General features: G+C 41.9%; 1 protein-coding gene across 1 annotated transcript in view; it reads left to right on the forward strand.

Annotated features, from left to right (window-relative positions):
* The window catches only part of dscamb (DS cell adhesion molecule b), a 166,411-nt gene that overhangs the window by 18,886 nt on the left and 134,431 nt on the right, over positions 1–13,094 (forward strand). Inside the window, exons 2-3 of the mRNA XM_088921142.1 lie at positions 9,430–9,747; positions 10,456–10,602. Coding sequence (XP_088777268.1) covers positions 9,430–9,747; positions 10,456–10,602 — 465 coding nt within the window. The remainder of the gene's footprint in view (positions 1–9,429; positions 9,748–10,455; positions 10,603–13,094) is intronic.

Below are 13,094 nucleotides of genomic sequence, written 5' to 3' on the forward strand. Positions count from 1 at the left end.
GGAGAGATTTAAATTGCTCTGCAGGTGCAAAACCAGGGTCCTCTAAAATAAACTCAAATAAATGGACACGGTCAGGCCAAAAACCAACGTATGAAGGATTAATTCTGTGTGGACCAGCCCAGTTATCTGCTTAGTCCAGCCCCTCCCTCATCAAGGGATGAAGCTGTTACGGCCGATTTCTCTAAGAAGGTGTTTCTTTGTTTATAAAGGGTGCTATACAAAGCAGCCGATCATGCATAGTGTTCCTGCCGCTGAAGAACATAGAATAGTCTCTTGCAATTTTGCAAGAGTCATTCATTTACAAAACACATAACTGGGTTCATGATAGATAACCTCTCTTTGTTTCTACAACAAATTAAATACCACCTCTATGAAAAAGGTGTGCTTTTAAAAATCATCTGTCTTCTTTCAAAAACTGCCTTCAAATCAACATCTAGCTTTGTAGCTCCGTGCATTTAAATACTTTATCTTACAGAAGATGAGATTCTAAGCATGTTGGAAGAAATTTTTTTCATCCGAGATTTTACAATTTCTATTTTGCATTTTCACACCAAATATTTGAACAATATAAGAACGCTTTTGAGGGTCATATAATTAAAAAAAATACTTGTAGTACAAAGCAAGATGATAACAAGCTAGAGATACTGTATTGATACAAGGCACATTCATTTTTAATTTATTTCTTTTTAATATTTCAGAACACATAGGCACGTTTTTGGTCCTTTTCCTGTGTTTGTACTGCATTACCACCAGAGCGAAAGAAACTGCTCTCATATTCCCAATCTCAGACATCTGTATTTCACTGGGCTTTTGATGTATTATTTTCATGAAGCCTGCAGGAGATGCTCCTATAAATTCACATGTGCAGTACTCACACATTCATGAGCAAAATGAGAGATTTAATTTGCGTCACTTTTTTTAGTGCTGCTTCTTTTTTAGGAAGATTCAATATTTATCGATAATAAGAAATATCAATTTTCAGGTGGTTTTATGTATCTTTAGGAGCTAGCAAGGTTTTCGGCTTTATGTTTCTGGAAATATTTTACAGAAATACTCAAAAATATAATAATATTATGAAAAAAATAGATTTCTTTAAATTATATCAATAAATATTGAATTGTGTGTATTAATTGCTTTGAGATATTTGCTTTGCAGGTAACCAGAGTCACTCACAACAAGAAGTCTACTCCTTGGACAGCTTTCTCTGGAGTTTCTAAACCATTGAACATGTCCCATCAGTTCTAGTTTGAATTTCTAGTGGGAGAATCATCTCGCATAAATAAGCCCATATGTCCCTTTCAGGTTAGTGCCATGTGGTAGGGACAAACCCTACGTTCTTCGAAAAGAGTTCCATTCGCAATTGCGCTCTGTTGCTTAATGCAATGTGAAAATTTGAAGGTAATTGCCAATTTCTGTTGGTGATTGTGGTGTTTGGAACAGTCCCGTTTATTAGCTTCTAACTAGGAAGAAATGAACTGTGTGTTTGGGTACGTCCCCTTGACCAGAACCAGAATGCTGTGCCAGACACTAGTGTGATCCACCTTTTGCTTTCTGGTACAGTCACACACTTCCAGTCAGGAGGTGCAGTCTGAGCCTGGAAGCCAAGCTAAACAGCAGATACACAGGCAAAGCAAGTACTTGTTAAAACAAAGATACTTCTTGAGATATTTATATACATGTACAGTATGTTTTCTAAACCATCAGAGATTTGCAACATACTGTACCTGTTGGTTTGCTGGAAATTAGTTGATTTCATTTCGTATCCTTCTTCTATCCTCATGTCCTTTTGTAAGGGCTAGGAAATAGCCCATGTGCACAGTGCAACCTGCAGTGCATTTCATATTAGCTCCACAGGGCATTATGTGACTGCATTAAAAATATGGACACATCGTTTAGTGTTGCTATGTCAACTGCAATAATCCTATGGGGGAACTATGGGATTTCTTTACGTTTGTTTTGCTTCTGTCATCAAGTCCGTTTCACAGGTTTAGTGCTAACGTGCTTCAATAGCGATGTTTTTACATGTGTGTGCTCTGTGTCTGAAGGGCCCACAGAAGGGAGTATGATTAAAGCACTGCATAGAGGGACCGAGTCATACCAGCCTGGGGTGCTCAATAGGATCCTGAAGCGTGTGCCTCTTCAGTGCAAAAGCTTATATGTTTTTTTATGTAAAAGATATTTAAATGAAAGCTGAATGAAAAGCATGGGAGTCTCAGGTCCATCCACTGCATTCGTGGAGCCTTCATCAAAAATTAGCAGTGCCATTTCTGAATTAGCAATGTTGTTTGTCTGGAGGATTTCTCTTCATTCTATTAACTCTCTCTGGGGACAGACTCCATAGGCAAAGGCAGGTGTTTACAGCCTTCAACAGATCTTCACAACATCTCCTCTTAACACATTTTCTACATACTTGAATATCCTTGAGAACACTGGCTGCTGCTTTTGGTGCTAGTGCTCAATGGCCTGAGTGTGGTGATGGTTGTACTCTTCCTCAGCGTGCAAGGCTGCTGTGTGGAACTATGACAGGGTAGAGAGACAGTAAAGGCGAGTCAATCCTGAGGTGATCTTTGGTGCAGTAGGGCTTGAGAGGAGAGTTGCTGTTTTTTCTTCCCAGTCTGCAGTCTGGTGGAGGCTATCGCACGCAGAGCAGAGAGGGCAGGATGTCGGAAGCAGAGCTGACATGCCGCTGCCCCACTCCTGAGAGCCACACACAAGCAAGCGCACTGCTGAGTGCTTTCTTCCTTCTCCTCTCCTGTACCTTGATAAAAATTTAAAAATGAATGCTTTCATATTGACACTGACTTAAGCATTTCACCCTCTCTGGTTTTATTGTCTTAAGATATCAGCTACCCTAAAAGCAGGGTTAAATATTTGATGAGTTTGTTAAAAGCGAGTAAAAACACAGGCTCATAGCTATCACTTTGCCTTCTTCGAGCTCAAAGCCTTTTCTGTTCATCACCTGTCATATGTTTAGACCGAAGGGGGAACTTTGTTGTCTTCCTGCTAATTGGAGGGCAAGTATGTGGTAATGAGGCCATTTTTCCTGTGCTCAGGAAGTTAAGGAATGGTGTGCATCCCAGGAGGTTGAGTTTCGATTGAAGTTATTGACTTGCTCTCAGGAAAGAAAAGTTTGAAGGTGCATTCTCCGTGTCAAAGCAGTATCTGGTGTATATTCTATTTCTAAAGTAATTGAAAGACCCATTTACATCCGGCTGTTTTGTGTTTGCATGCCCGTGGTATGGTGTTTTAGTTATGTGCCTGGAGTGTGTTGTGTTGATTGTGTTCTCATGGTGTGTTGTGTTGTTTGTGTGCCTGGAGTGTGTTGTGTTGATTGTGTTCTCATGGTGTGTTGTGTTGTTTGTGTGCCTGGAGTGTGTTGTGTTGATTGTGTTCTCATGGTGTGTTGTGTTGTTTGTGTGCCTGGAGTGTGTCGTGCTGATTGGGTGTTGTTCCCTGTAGCTGTCAGGCAGCGAGGGCTGGTAGCCGAATGAGCTCCAGCTGATGGCTGGCATTGGGTTTCATTTACCACCACTGATCTCACGACCCTCCTGTGGACCTGAGGCACAGCTGTGGTGAAATATCTGCAATTCTTAGAGGAATGCTAATTCCATATTTAATTAAATAGGTAAATAATAAACTGTGCAAGAAGAAAATTGTTCCTGCTGTTGGAGGACACTGGCGAGTTCATGCATCATGCTGTTCTTTTTAGGAGACCCCAGGTGGCTGTAAAAACAAGAGTGGGTGTACAACATGAGTCATTTATAAGCTAAAATTCCATATTACTGGTGTTTGACAGATTTATTCATAGGAACCCCATATGCAGAGCTCATAGTATTTCCCAGGAGGCAGCAGTTACAGGGAGGCATCACTTTGGATTCTGAGCATTCATTCACAAATCAGAATCATGTCACCCATGCAGCTGCCAAGAAAAAATATTTTGTTGCAGACAACCGAGCTCATTGAGAGTTGTATGTATTTAAGTATGTTCTCTAGTGATGATTTAAAGTAAAAGCTACATGTGGCCGTGTGGCTGGCCTGACGCAGTGCAGTGCGAAGGGTCTGATGCCCTGAATTCCCAGCCTGGAGAGTCATGGCCGATGGCCCTGACTGATAAGATTGCCATCCTGCAGATGGACTGACTGCGGAAGGACCATTATGTTCATTTAGATTATTATTTAAAACAGCTGAAGAATAAATAAAATGAACTGTGGTGATTTTAAAAAACAGGACTATCACAACAAACTGTATGGTTATCTTTAAAAAAAAGTATAACATGATTTGAGAACTGTTGTTACTGAAATAATTCTTCCCTTTATGCATTAGGACTGTGCAATCACAGCCTTGCATGAAAATGAGCTAGAATAAAGACCTCAGGGGATTGGACTGAATTTCAAATGTAGTATGCCTATTGTGAGTAAGAATATGGTTTCCTCTTTACAGGAAGTGGCCTCTGACCTGGACTGAGAGGTGTGTCCACATGTGGAAACAGCAGCATGTCCTAATAAGTGTGCAGCAGTCACGTCTTATCTGGGCTATGATTTGGCAAAGAATGCAATAGCAGGCAGGAACTGGAGCCCTCAGACCCTGCCAGCATATTCTCTCAGGCCACAGAAAATTTCTGTCTCTCGCTCAGCACAGCTAATTGGTGCTTATTAAACATAACAAACCACTTAAGCAGTCTTGATTTCCCATTTACCTTCAATTATGAGGGCTTACACCTCAGCTCCTGCTTTTCTTTTTTTTACTGTTTCTTTTAAGTATTGATGAGTGTGTCGAAAACGTGTGTGCATGTGTGTGTGTGCTAGCCCTTGTGTTATCGCATGTGTGCTTGTGTGTGTGCATACGTGTGCGTGTGAGCCCATGTGCATGCTTTTGTTAGTGTGTGTGGTAGTCTATGTGCATGCTTTTGTCAGTGTGTGTGATAGCCCATGTGTGTACTTGCCCATACGTGCACGTGTGTGTACTGTAAGCATTCTAGCCCGTGTGCTAGCCCTTGTGTAAGCCCGAGTGTGTGCGCGTGTGTGTTTGTATGTGCGCATGTGTGCATTAAACCAATGGAGCAATGCAAGAGTGGAAACTGCTGCGATTTGAAACCTTGTTAGAAATTTATGAAGTGCTAAAATGTTTTATCCCCAGGGATGGGATTGCCAGCTGTCACTGGTGAGCCATTCGCTGCCTGCCTGCAAGTCAGAGACAGACTGAGACAACAGGGCTAGGCACAAGGCCACATTCAACAATGAGCACACAGGCACTGTCTGGAAATTAACCGCTTAGCAATTAGCATGAACTGCAGTGAAAGTAATTCATCTTCATTCTTGTTCGCCAGCATATCCACACACATTCATACAGCATCAACACTCATGTTTTGAAAAAGATTTCCGGAACTTGTGGCCTGAATTTTCACCCTGAGTCGAATATCAAATGACATATGACAAAAAAGACATCTGTCTTCTTTGTTATTGATGGACATGAAAGTGTTTCATTTTGTTTTTCTGTCCTGAGTTTTTCTCCTGGTTTTCTGACTTTTTCTGTCAGTCACTATCATTTTGCTGTCGGAAGCTCTTCATTAACATTTCAGTTCAGTTCCTAACCCTTCCCAGCACAGACCACGTCATATTACAGCAGAATCTGGACACATAATAAAGTGATCCAAGACAAATTAACTTCATTGTCTTCAATTCAGTACTTAATTAACATTCAGAAAAGGCCCCACAAACAGACCCCTATCCTCATCCTAGCGCTAACCTAGCCTCTATATCTGTAGACACTGCCTCTAAAGAACCTCCGTTTATAGTAAGTTGATTTTTAAAAGAATATCCGTTCTTAATCTAAAGAGTAACTGAAGACCTTTCTCCACTGTAGAAACTCCACATGTGTGTTGTACATTGTAGATCTTTTTTTCCTGGCCCGCTGTGCTGCTGAGCGTCATCACCGTCTGAGTGCTGGGAAAGATGAGGGAAACTAAATGAGCAGGAATGAGGGAAAAGCCGTAAAAGCAGCCAAGAAGCAAGAGGGTGTTTCTGACTGGCACTGCTGGGCAGCCTGTTACCGTGACATGGCCAGCTCACCGCAGAGTGATCAGGGACTTAGGCATTCCCTGAGCTCACTTGTCTGACATTTTGTTCTAAAATTACAATTTTATTTAGTGCTCTGTTGCTTTATTTCCATCATGATTCAAGGTGGCACTCGTCGGTTACACGTCTGCACCTTGCTTTTCACTGACTTCAGTGGCAGTGTTGCGCTGTGTTGCGCAGTGTTGCACTGTGTTGCGCTGGCGGAACTCGTCTTTCAGGGATCAGCCGATGAAAGTCATGGCTTGTGCGGTGCTGGGCAGGGTGTCACCACACATACTCAGGGTCCCAGCTTATTTACTAATGTTAATAAATCTGCTCTTTCTGCTGCTCTGTGATGACTTCCAGGTTTCTGCAGCATAGCAGCTTTTACCAATGGCTGAAAAGTGCAACTAAAAAAAATGATTAGAAGCTGGATGCAGGCTGAGACAGTCTTATAAGAAATTGTTCTTGAGTAAAGGAGTGCAGTCTGATTGCAGGTTGTAGTGTACTCACTGTGACAGTGTGGTCATGTGCCTTTTCTCAGTTACCACCCTTTCCTATGTTAGAGTGTGACCTCCTTCATTTGTTTTGTATTTGTTCTGTTTGGTAAAATGTGTTACATGTTACAGGTTTTAAAACTAAATTCCCTGCAGCTGTGTCTTAAGGCCAAGGGCGTGAGCTATGGTGTTGATTTTTTTTAATTAAGCACTCTCTGTCCACTGTGGCACTGGAGTTTGTAGTCATTGGTCATGTTTCATGACTTTTTACCGAAATTCCTCAAACCAACAAAACAATTTCCTTTTCATTCTCAGAGTAAGATGAAAGTCTTAATTTCACATTGAGCTGCCAAGTACATTCAATTAAGCCTCAGAAATTTCTGTCCAAGTTGTCGGTATTATTTACCAGAATGCAGCTGAACAAAGTGAATCCGTCTTTTCTAAAACATCTGGAGCAGAACAGGAGGCTCTTCCTTACACAAAGAATCGTGGGTGTGTGGAACAAGTTGTCCAGCCATGCTGTTGAAGACTGTACCCTGTCTTCCTTCAAGAAACAGCTGGATGTCAACTAGTTTCTAAACAAATGGACTAAATGTGCAGAAAACCCTCCTCTCATAAGCCTTCTTATGTTTTTATTTTAGAATTCGAACTTATTTTCAAGATTCTTATTTAGACTCTCTCCTGTCAGCACAACTCCAGCATGCTGGGCTCTTGTACAAGAGAGGCAGTGGGCAGAATAGCCCTGTGTGTAAAAGTCAGACTGCTGCTACTGTATAGTAGTCCTGTCAATTTGACTAAAAATAGCATTAGGTTGGTGCCTCCTGCCAAAGCTCAAGTTAATGATGAGTCAGGGCTGAATTATTTTACAGGTCCTGATAACCCCCTCGCATGCCTGGGAACTGTTTGCCTTTTCCTCCGTTCTCCAGGAAACCCTACTGTCGGTGCGGCGTGCTGAGTCACATCTCTGCCCGAGCAGGGCTGTCCTACCCGCAGTCCCCCTCACTCTCGGGACTGGAATTAGATTGTTATACTCCGCTGGTTCTCTCCGGTTCTCCTGCGCCGCATGTGAAAGGCCTTGGTGCCTCGTGAGTGTGATGTGGTGCCGCATAAAGCTCCTGGTTAGGAGTGCTTGGCTGTGGACCTGGGAATTGAAGTGGATCGCATTGATCAGTTAATAAGATCATTTAATAAGACCAACACAAGGGTGAGGCAGATGATGCTCTACCCAAAATGAAATAGAAAGAATTAAAATGGTATGCACGCGGTGTGTAGACAAAGCAGTGCCGAAAACACGCTGATGGTGTGTGTTTACAGCGAATGAGAGCAGTTAGCAGATTGCTTGGCCAGTGTGAGGGGCTGGAGCGTCAGGGCAGAGAATGGGAACGGAGAGCTGAGAGGTCACAGGTGGTCACAGGTCTCAGCAGTAATATTACTGAATATACTTGGCAGCACTCACTGCAGCTTCTGACTTGCACATGGTGAAACAGGCTTTCTGGGGCTGATTGATGTGATACTTTGCTGCCCATCACTGTTTAAAGGCTTTTTTTTTCAACCTGTAAAGGGACTTTCATTTAGCTTTAATTAACAAATAAATTGTTTACAGCAAAAATTACAACAAAGAAGCCCTTGTCAAGCATTTGGGCTGCTGTGTTGAATCTACTTGCCAATCAAATGCAGCCATTGAAGGTAGTGAATTTGATTCCCCACTCCTGTGGGCTCATTCATCACCTGCTATTAGTGAAGTATATTCAGCACTAGGTTACGGAAAGAAGCATGCATTTCTAACCTCTACTGGAATTAAAAAATATGGAGACCAGATCAGACTCTTTTTATTTCATCTGTTCAGGACCACATCTTCAGAATCTCACTTTAATGTAATTCAATAGCATATGTATGTGAAAACACAAAGCTATTATTAAAACACAAGAAAGAAGAGTTCTTCTGTCAGTCCACGTTTGTTGAAGAATGTTTTCCTTGCAAGAAACTGAATACCATGGTAGAGCATTGATTTGGATGCTCACGAGGACAGGCTGGGATTCTCTTCAGACAGAGTAATGTGAGCCAGTGTTCCTCCTTTGTGCAGTAACGATCTGTGTGCAAACATGGTTATCAAGTCTGGGGCAAATAGAGCAACAGCAGGCGCTTATCTGAAATGCCAGGGTACTTAAGGAAAGGACAATTATTTAGGCAGGATAAGGTTTAGAGGCATTTTATAGTAACATAAATGAAATAGTGTATATGCACCAAAGGCCATGTTGGGAGCTCACTGCCGAAACAAGGGCTTGTCTTGTAATGAGAGAATGGAGATTGCTGTTGTGGTACTGTTGTACTGTATGTGTCTGTTTGCTACTTGTTCACAGAGGGTGTGAATGGACAACTGACTCCAGCAGACTGAATCTGCCCTCCTGGGTCTAGTTGTTTGACATGGTTTCACACTGTAGCATTTCAACACAAGGAGCTAAACTGATTGTCCATTGGCCAATGGTCTCCATTTTTTAGCTGGATTCCAAAGTGCTTGGCCACCAAGTACTGTCTCATCTGGGCCACCAGTACTGTTTCATCTGGGCCATCCAGTACTGCCTCATCTGGGCCTCTCAGTACTGTCTCATCTGGGCCACCAGTACTGCCTCATCTGGGCCATCCAGTACTGCCTCATCTGGGCCACCAGTACTGTCTCATCGGGGCCACCCAGTACTGCCTTATGCAGCAGATCATTTTTCACACTGTTAATCTTTCAAATGAGGCAAATGGGGTGGTTTTATAAATAAGAATAGAACAAAAAGGGAGAGAAAAGTGTGAGAGAGGTCAGACTTTATCTTAAATCTCACTCCATCCAAAACCGTACCTGATGTTTATTTGTTTTTGTTCATGTCTTGCAGTTTTCAGTGAAGATCTACTTTCCAGCTTGTACTTCGTCAATGCATCTCTGCAAGAGGTAGTGTTTGCGAGCACCACAGGGACCCTGGTGCCCTGTCCCGCAGCAGGCGTGCCCCCGGCAACGCTCCGCTGGTACCTAGCAACGGGCGAGGAGATCTACGATGTTCCAGGGATCCGCCACGTCCACCCAAACGGCACTCTCCAAATCTTCCCCTTCCCTCCTTCAAGCTTTAGTAACCTAATCCATGATAACACTTACTATTGCACAGCAGAAAATCCTTCAGGGAAAATTAGAAGCCAAGATGTTCATATTAAGGCCGGTGAGTGTCTCTTTGTCTGCTCGTATACTCGTGTCTGGATGCATTAGTGGTTTGGGCAGCCATGTCAGACTGCAGGGACAGGGAGACTCAGTGGCAGGTAAAGATCTGGGGCTCCCATCTCCCCGCCACAGGGGAACCAGGCAGAATCTCGAACAGCTGAGTCCCCCAGTTTAAGTGTGCAACATGTTTAATGGCTGTTTTCTCAAAGAGCCGTCTTTAAGAGGCAAAGCCGGTGCTACACACCTGCCTAGCTGTTCCCCTGGCTGAAAGCTCTTAAAATGTATGTAAAAAAGCAAAACTGACCCATAAGTTTTGAAACTTTGAAAGCCGTACCATAGTTTTGATAAAAAAGATGCATTTTCATGAACTTTATGGAAAAAGGCGTGATGGTGAAATGTGCAAAATGAATTTCAGTATTTTTTATTAGAGCTTAAATAGGAGTAAGCCCCTACCCCCGAGGTAGCCAATGGAATTTCATTTAAAAATATAAATTTCCGATTTATGTTTTGGAGCTGCGGAGGAGTGAATTACAAATATTATGAGGTTCACAAAGCTAGTCTCAGTACAAAAATGCTGACATCCACCCTAAAAGATCTCCCAGCACCTTTCTCTAGCAGTGTATTTATAATCCAACAATCCTTGTTTTAGGATATAATTTCCAATCTCATGTTTGCGCTGCATTAATGCCAGATCTGTCCCATCCTGCAGTTCTACGGGAGCCCTATGGTGTCCGGGTCGAGGACCAGAAAGCCATGAGAGGCAATGTAGCGGTCTTCAAGTGCATTATCCGGGCCTTAGTGGAGGCCTACATCACTGTTGTGTCATGGGAGAAAGACACAGTCTCAATTGTCTCAGGTAGGACCCTGTTCTGTTTTCCTTGCTGGAAACTCCTGGAGTTTGACCTACTTCTGCACCCCTGTACGCTGCGGGGTGTTTTGCTTGAACAGTTTGGGGGGAGTACCTAGTTCCGGGGCACAGGAGCAGCAGCTCACCTTCCAGAGCCTTCCAGACCCAGGCTCTGATCGCTAACTGCTGCTCTCAGTGTCTGAGATGCTCTTCCAGTATGTGGGCTCCCTGAGCAATGTTGCGTGGTACAGCTATGCTTTTGAATTGTTTTGCATTTATTCCACTGTTAAAGAAATGCATTGTTTTACCACGACCTCTTAAGGATGGGAATATCTTTACCATTATTTAAGTGTGGATTACAGTAGCTTTCTGTATAAGAAACAAAAACAAGGGTTTTTTTTCTCATAATTTTTAAAGATTATTTTCCCGACAAAACTCTTTGGCTTTGTTTTCAAGAGATTTGGTCAAAGGTTTTGGGCAAATGTATGAATAGATGTTTTCCATATATAGGTAATGTGTAGGTGTTATTTAGATTTTGGTGTCAATAGAAAATACAGTGTAGTTACTGTATTTTGACCTAATTAGCTGTATTATTATAAAGAAAAATACGTTAGCATTTTATATTGGTTGATTGAAGATATTTTGCTTTTTAGAACAGATACTTTAATTCTTATGGTTAACTAGATAGTACAGTATATGGGTAACGTTTTCCTTTCAAGTGTAACTTTTGTTTTGAGCTGTTGATGTTCAGTGTAGAGATTATAGGGGTTTGAAAAGTGTGATAACAAACAGACGAAGATCTTTTGTTAAAACACCATTTAATGCAGTCTTTCTGATGAGAGATGTGGCATCTCCTTAGCAGGAGAGTTTGTGTGTCTGGTTGTGTTCTTATGTGTATTATTATTTTCACTGGGAAGGCTCCGTCATGATGTTGTGTTGTTGCTGGTTTGGGTTTTGTGAGGAGAGTTGTTTTCAGAGCTCAGATGGAGCCCTGTCCTGGTCTACTAAAGTGTGCCAATTGTGTCACTGTGCTGCACTGTATTGACCCAGTTATTCCTCAATTGAAGCCATTGTGTGACTGGCTTGGTAATTTACATCTGATAAATGGAGCACTCTTCTCTTCAATAGCTTGTCCCTTGGGGCAATTTCACTTCACATGGGGCATTTAGCACACTCAATAGCCACGCTGATAACGTGCGTGGACGGAGGGCAAATGCTGAGTTTTGAATTTATTTACTGAAGCACAGAGGAATCCATTAAGAAATCTATATCAATCTGTTTTTCTTTCTGTAATAGCTTTGTCATTATAGCACTCCAAATACAGTAGAGTTTAATTCCTTTTAAATGATGCTAGATTCTGCAATGAAGAATACGGTATGTACAGCACTGAACCTGATGCTGTAGCCTCCTAATTTATTCATACTTTTGATGAACTGTAACTAAATGTTTGAGGTTATACGGTATATACTGTAGGATACTAATATAATAGCCACCATGGACCATTGAAAAGGTAGGTTTTCTCAAACTTTAAATTTCTTTGTCCTGTTCAGGACAGATCTCAGTCAAAGATTGGCCAGTTTGTCTTAGTCAATATCTGACCCTTTGTTTTATCACAAATTGATGTTACAACAGCAAAATAGGACAATGCCCACAGTATATCAAACTCAATTACCTAAAAGTTAACAGAGCACAAATGCCGTATTCTTCTTTGGTCTCCAGTAGAACATTACTATTTTTTTGGCTGACTTTTCTTTCCAAAACAACTTACACTTGTACCCATTGATACAGATGGGTATTTTTGCTGGAGCAGTTTGGGCCAAGTTCTTTGCTCAAGGGTGAAACAGCAGTGTCTCACTTGGGGTTTGACTGTGACTCTGAGCGCTAGGAAAATTTTTAGTTGAAACTGCGTTAAAAAACATTTTTTTCTGAGAGCTCAAGAACAGTGAGGCTTTTCTCATGGAGAATAGAAGAAAAATTAATAGCACACCATCATGCTTTAATCCTGTCATGCTGTATATGTAGCTGTTGTTTGCCTCTGTGTCTCTCTGTTCTCCCTGTGATTGAAGGACCCAGTCCTCCAAGAAGAAAGTCTGCTGTCTTTTATACAGTACATGGCAGGGCAAGTCTCCTCTTGCTGTTTCAATGGGTTTAAAGTGTAAAGGCAGTAAACATCTAGGCTCAGTTGTCTTATTCAGAGAATGTGCAGAGTATGGCATATGCAGAGTATTGTGAGAGAATGACTTTCAACAAACTACTGGGTAAAACAGGCCTTTTCTGTTGCCAAGCTGAAACGCTTGAGATACTGTACGTGTCTGACCCTGTCGATCAATTAAACAGAGTGCAATATTTTGTCTTTTGTCACTTCTTGGTTGTTTCTGGAAAATGCATTGTCCTGTTTCCAACAGCTTCTAAACATTTTTGAAAGAATACTTTTGTAACAAGCAAGTACAATTTTCAGCAGAAAAACCTTTTCTTTGGGCTCTCAGTTCTTCTTGAACTTA

This window comes from Atractosteus spatula, chromosome 7 (genome assembly GCF_055471065.1).
Source record: "Atractosteus spatula isolate fAtrSpa1 chromosome 7, fAtrSpa1.hap1, whole genome shotgun sequence".
Lineage (NCBI taxonomy): Eukaryota > Metazoa > Chordata > Actinopteri > Semionotiformes > Lepisosteidae > Atractosteus > Atractosteus spatula.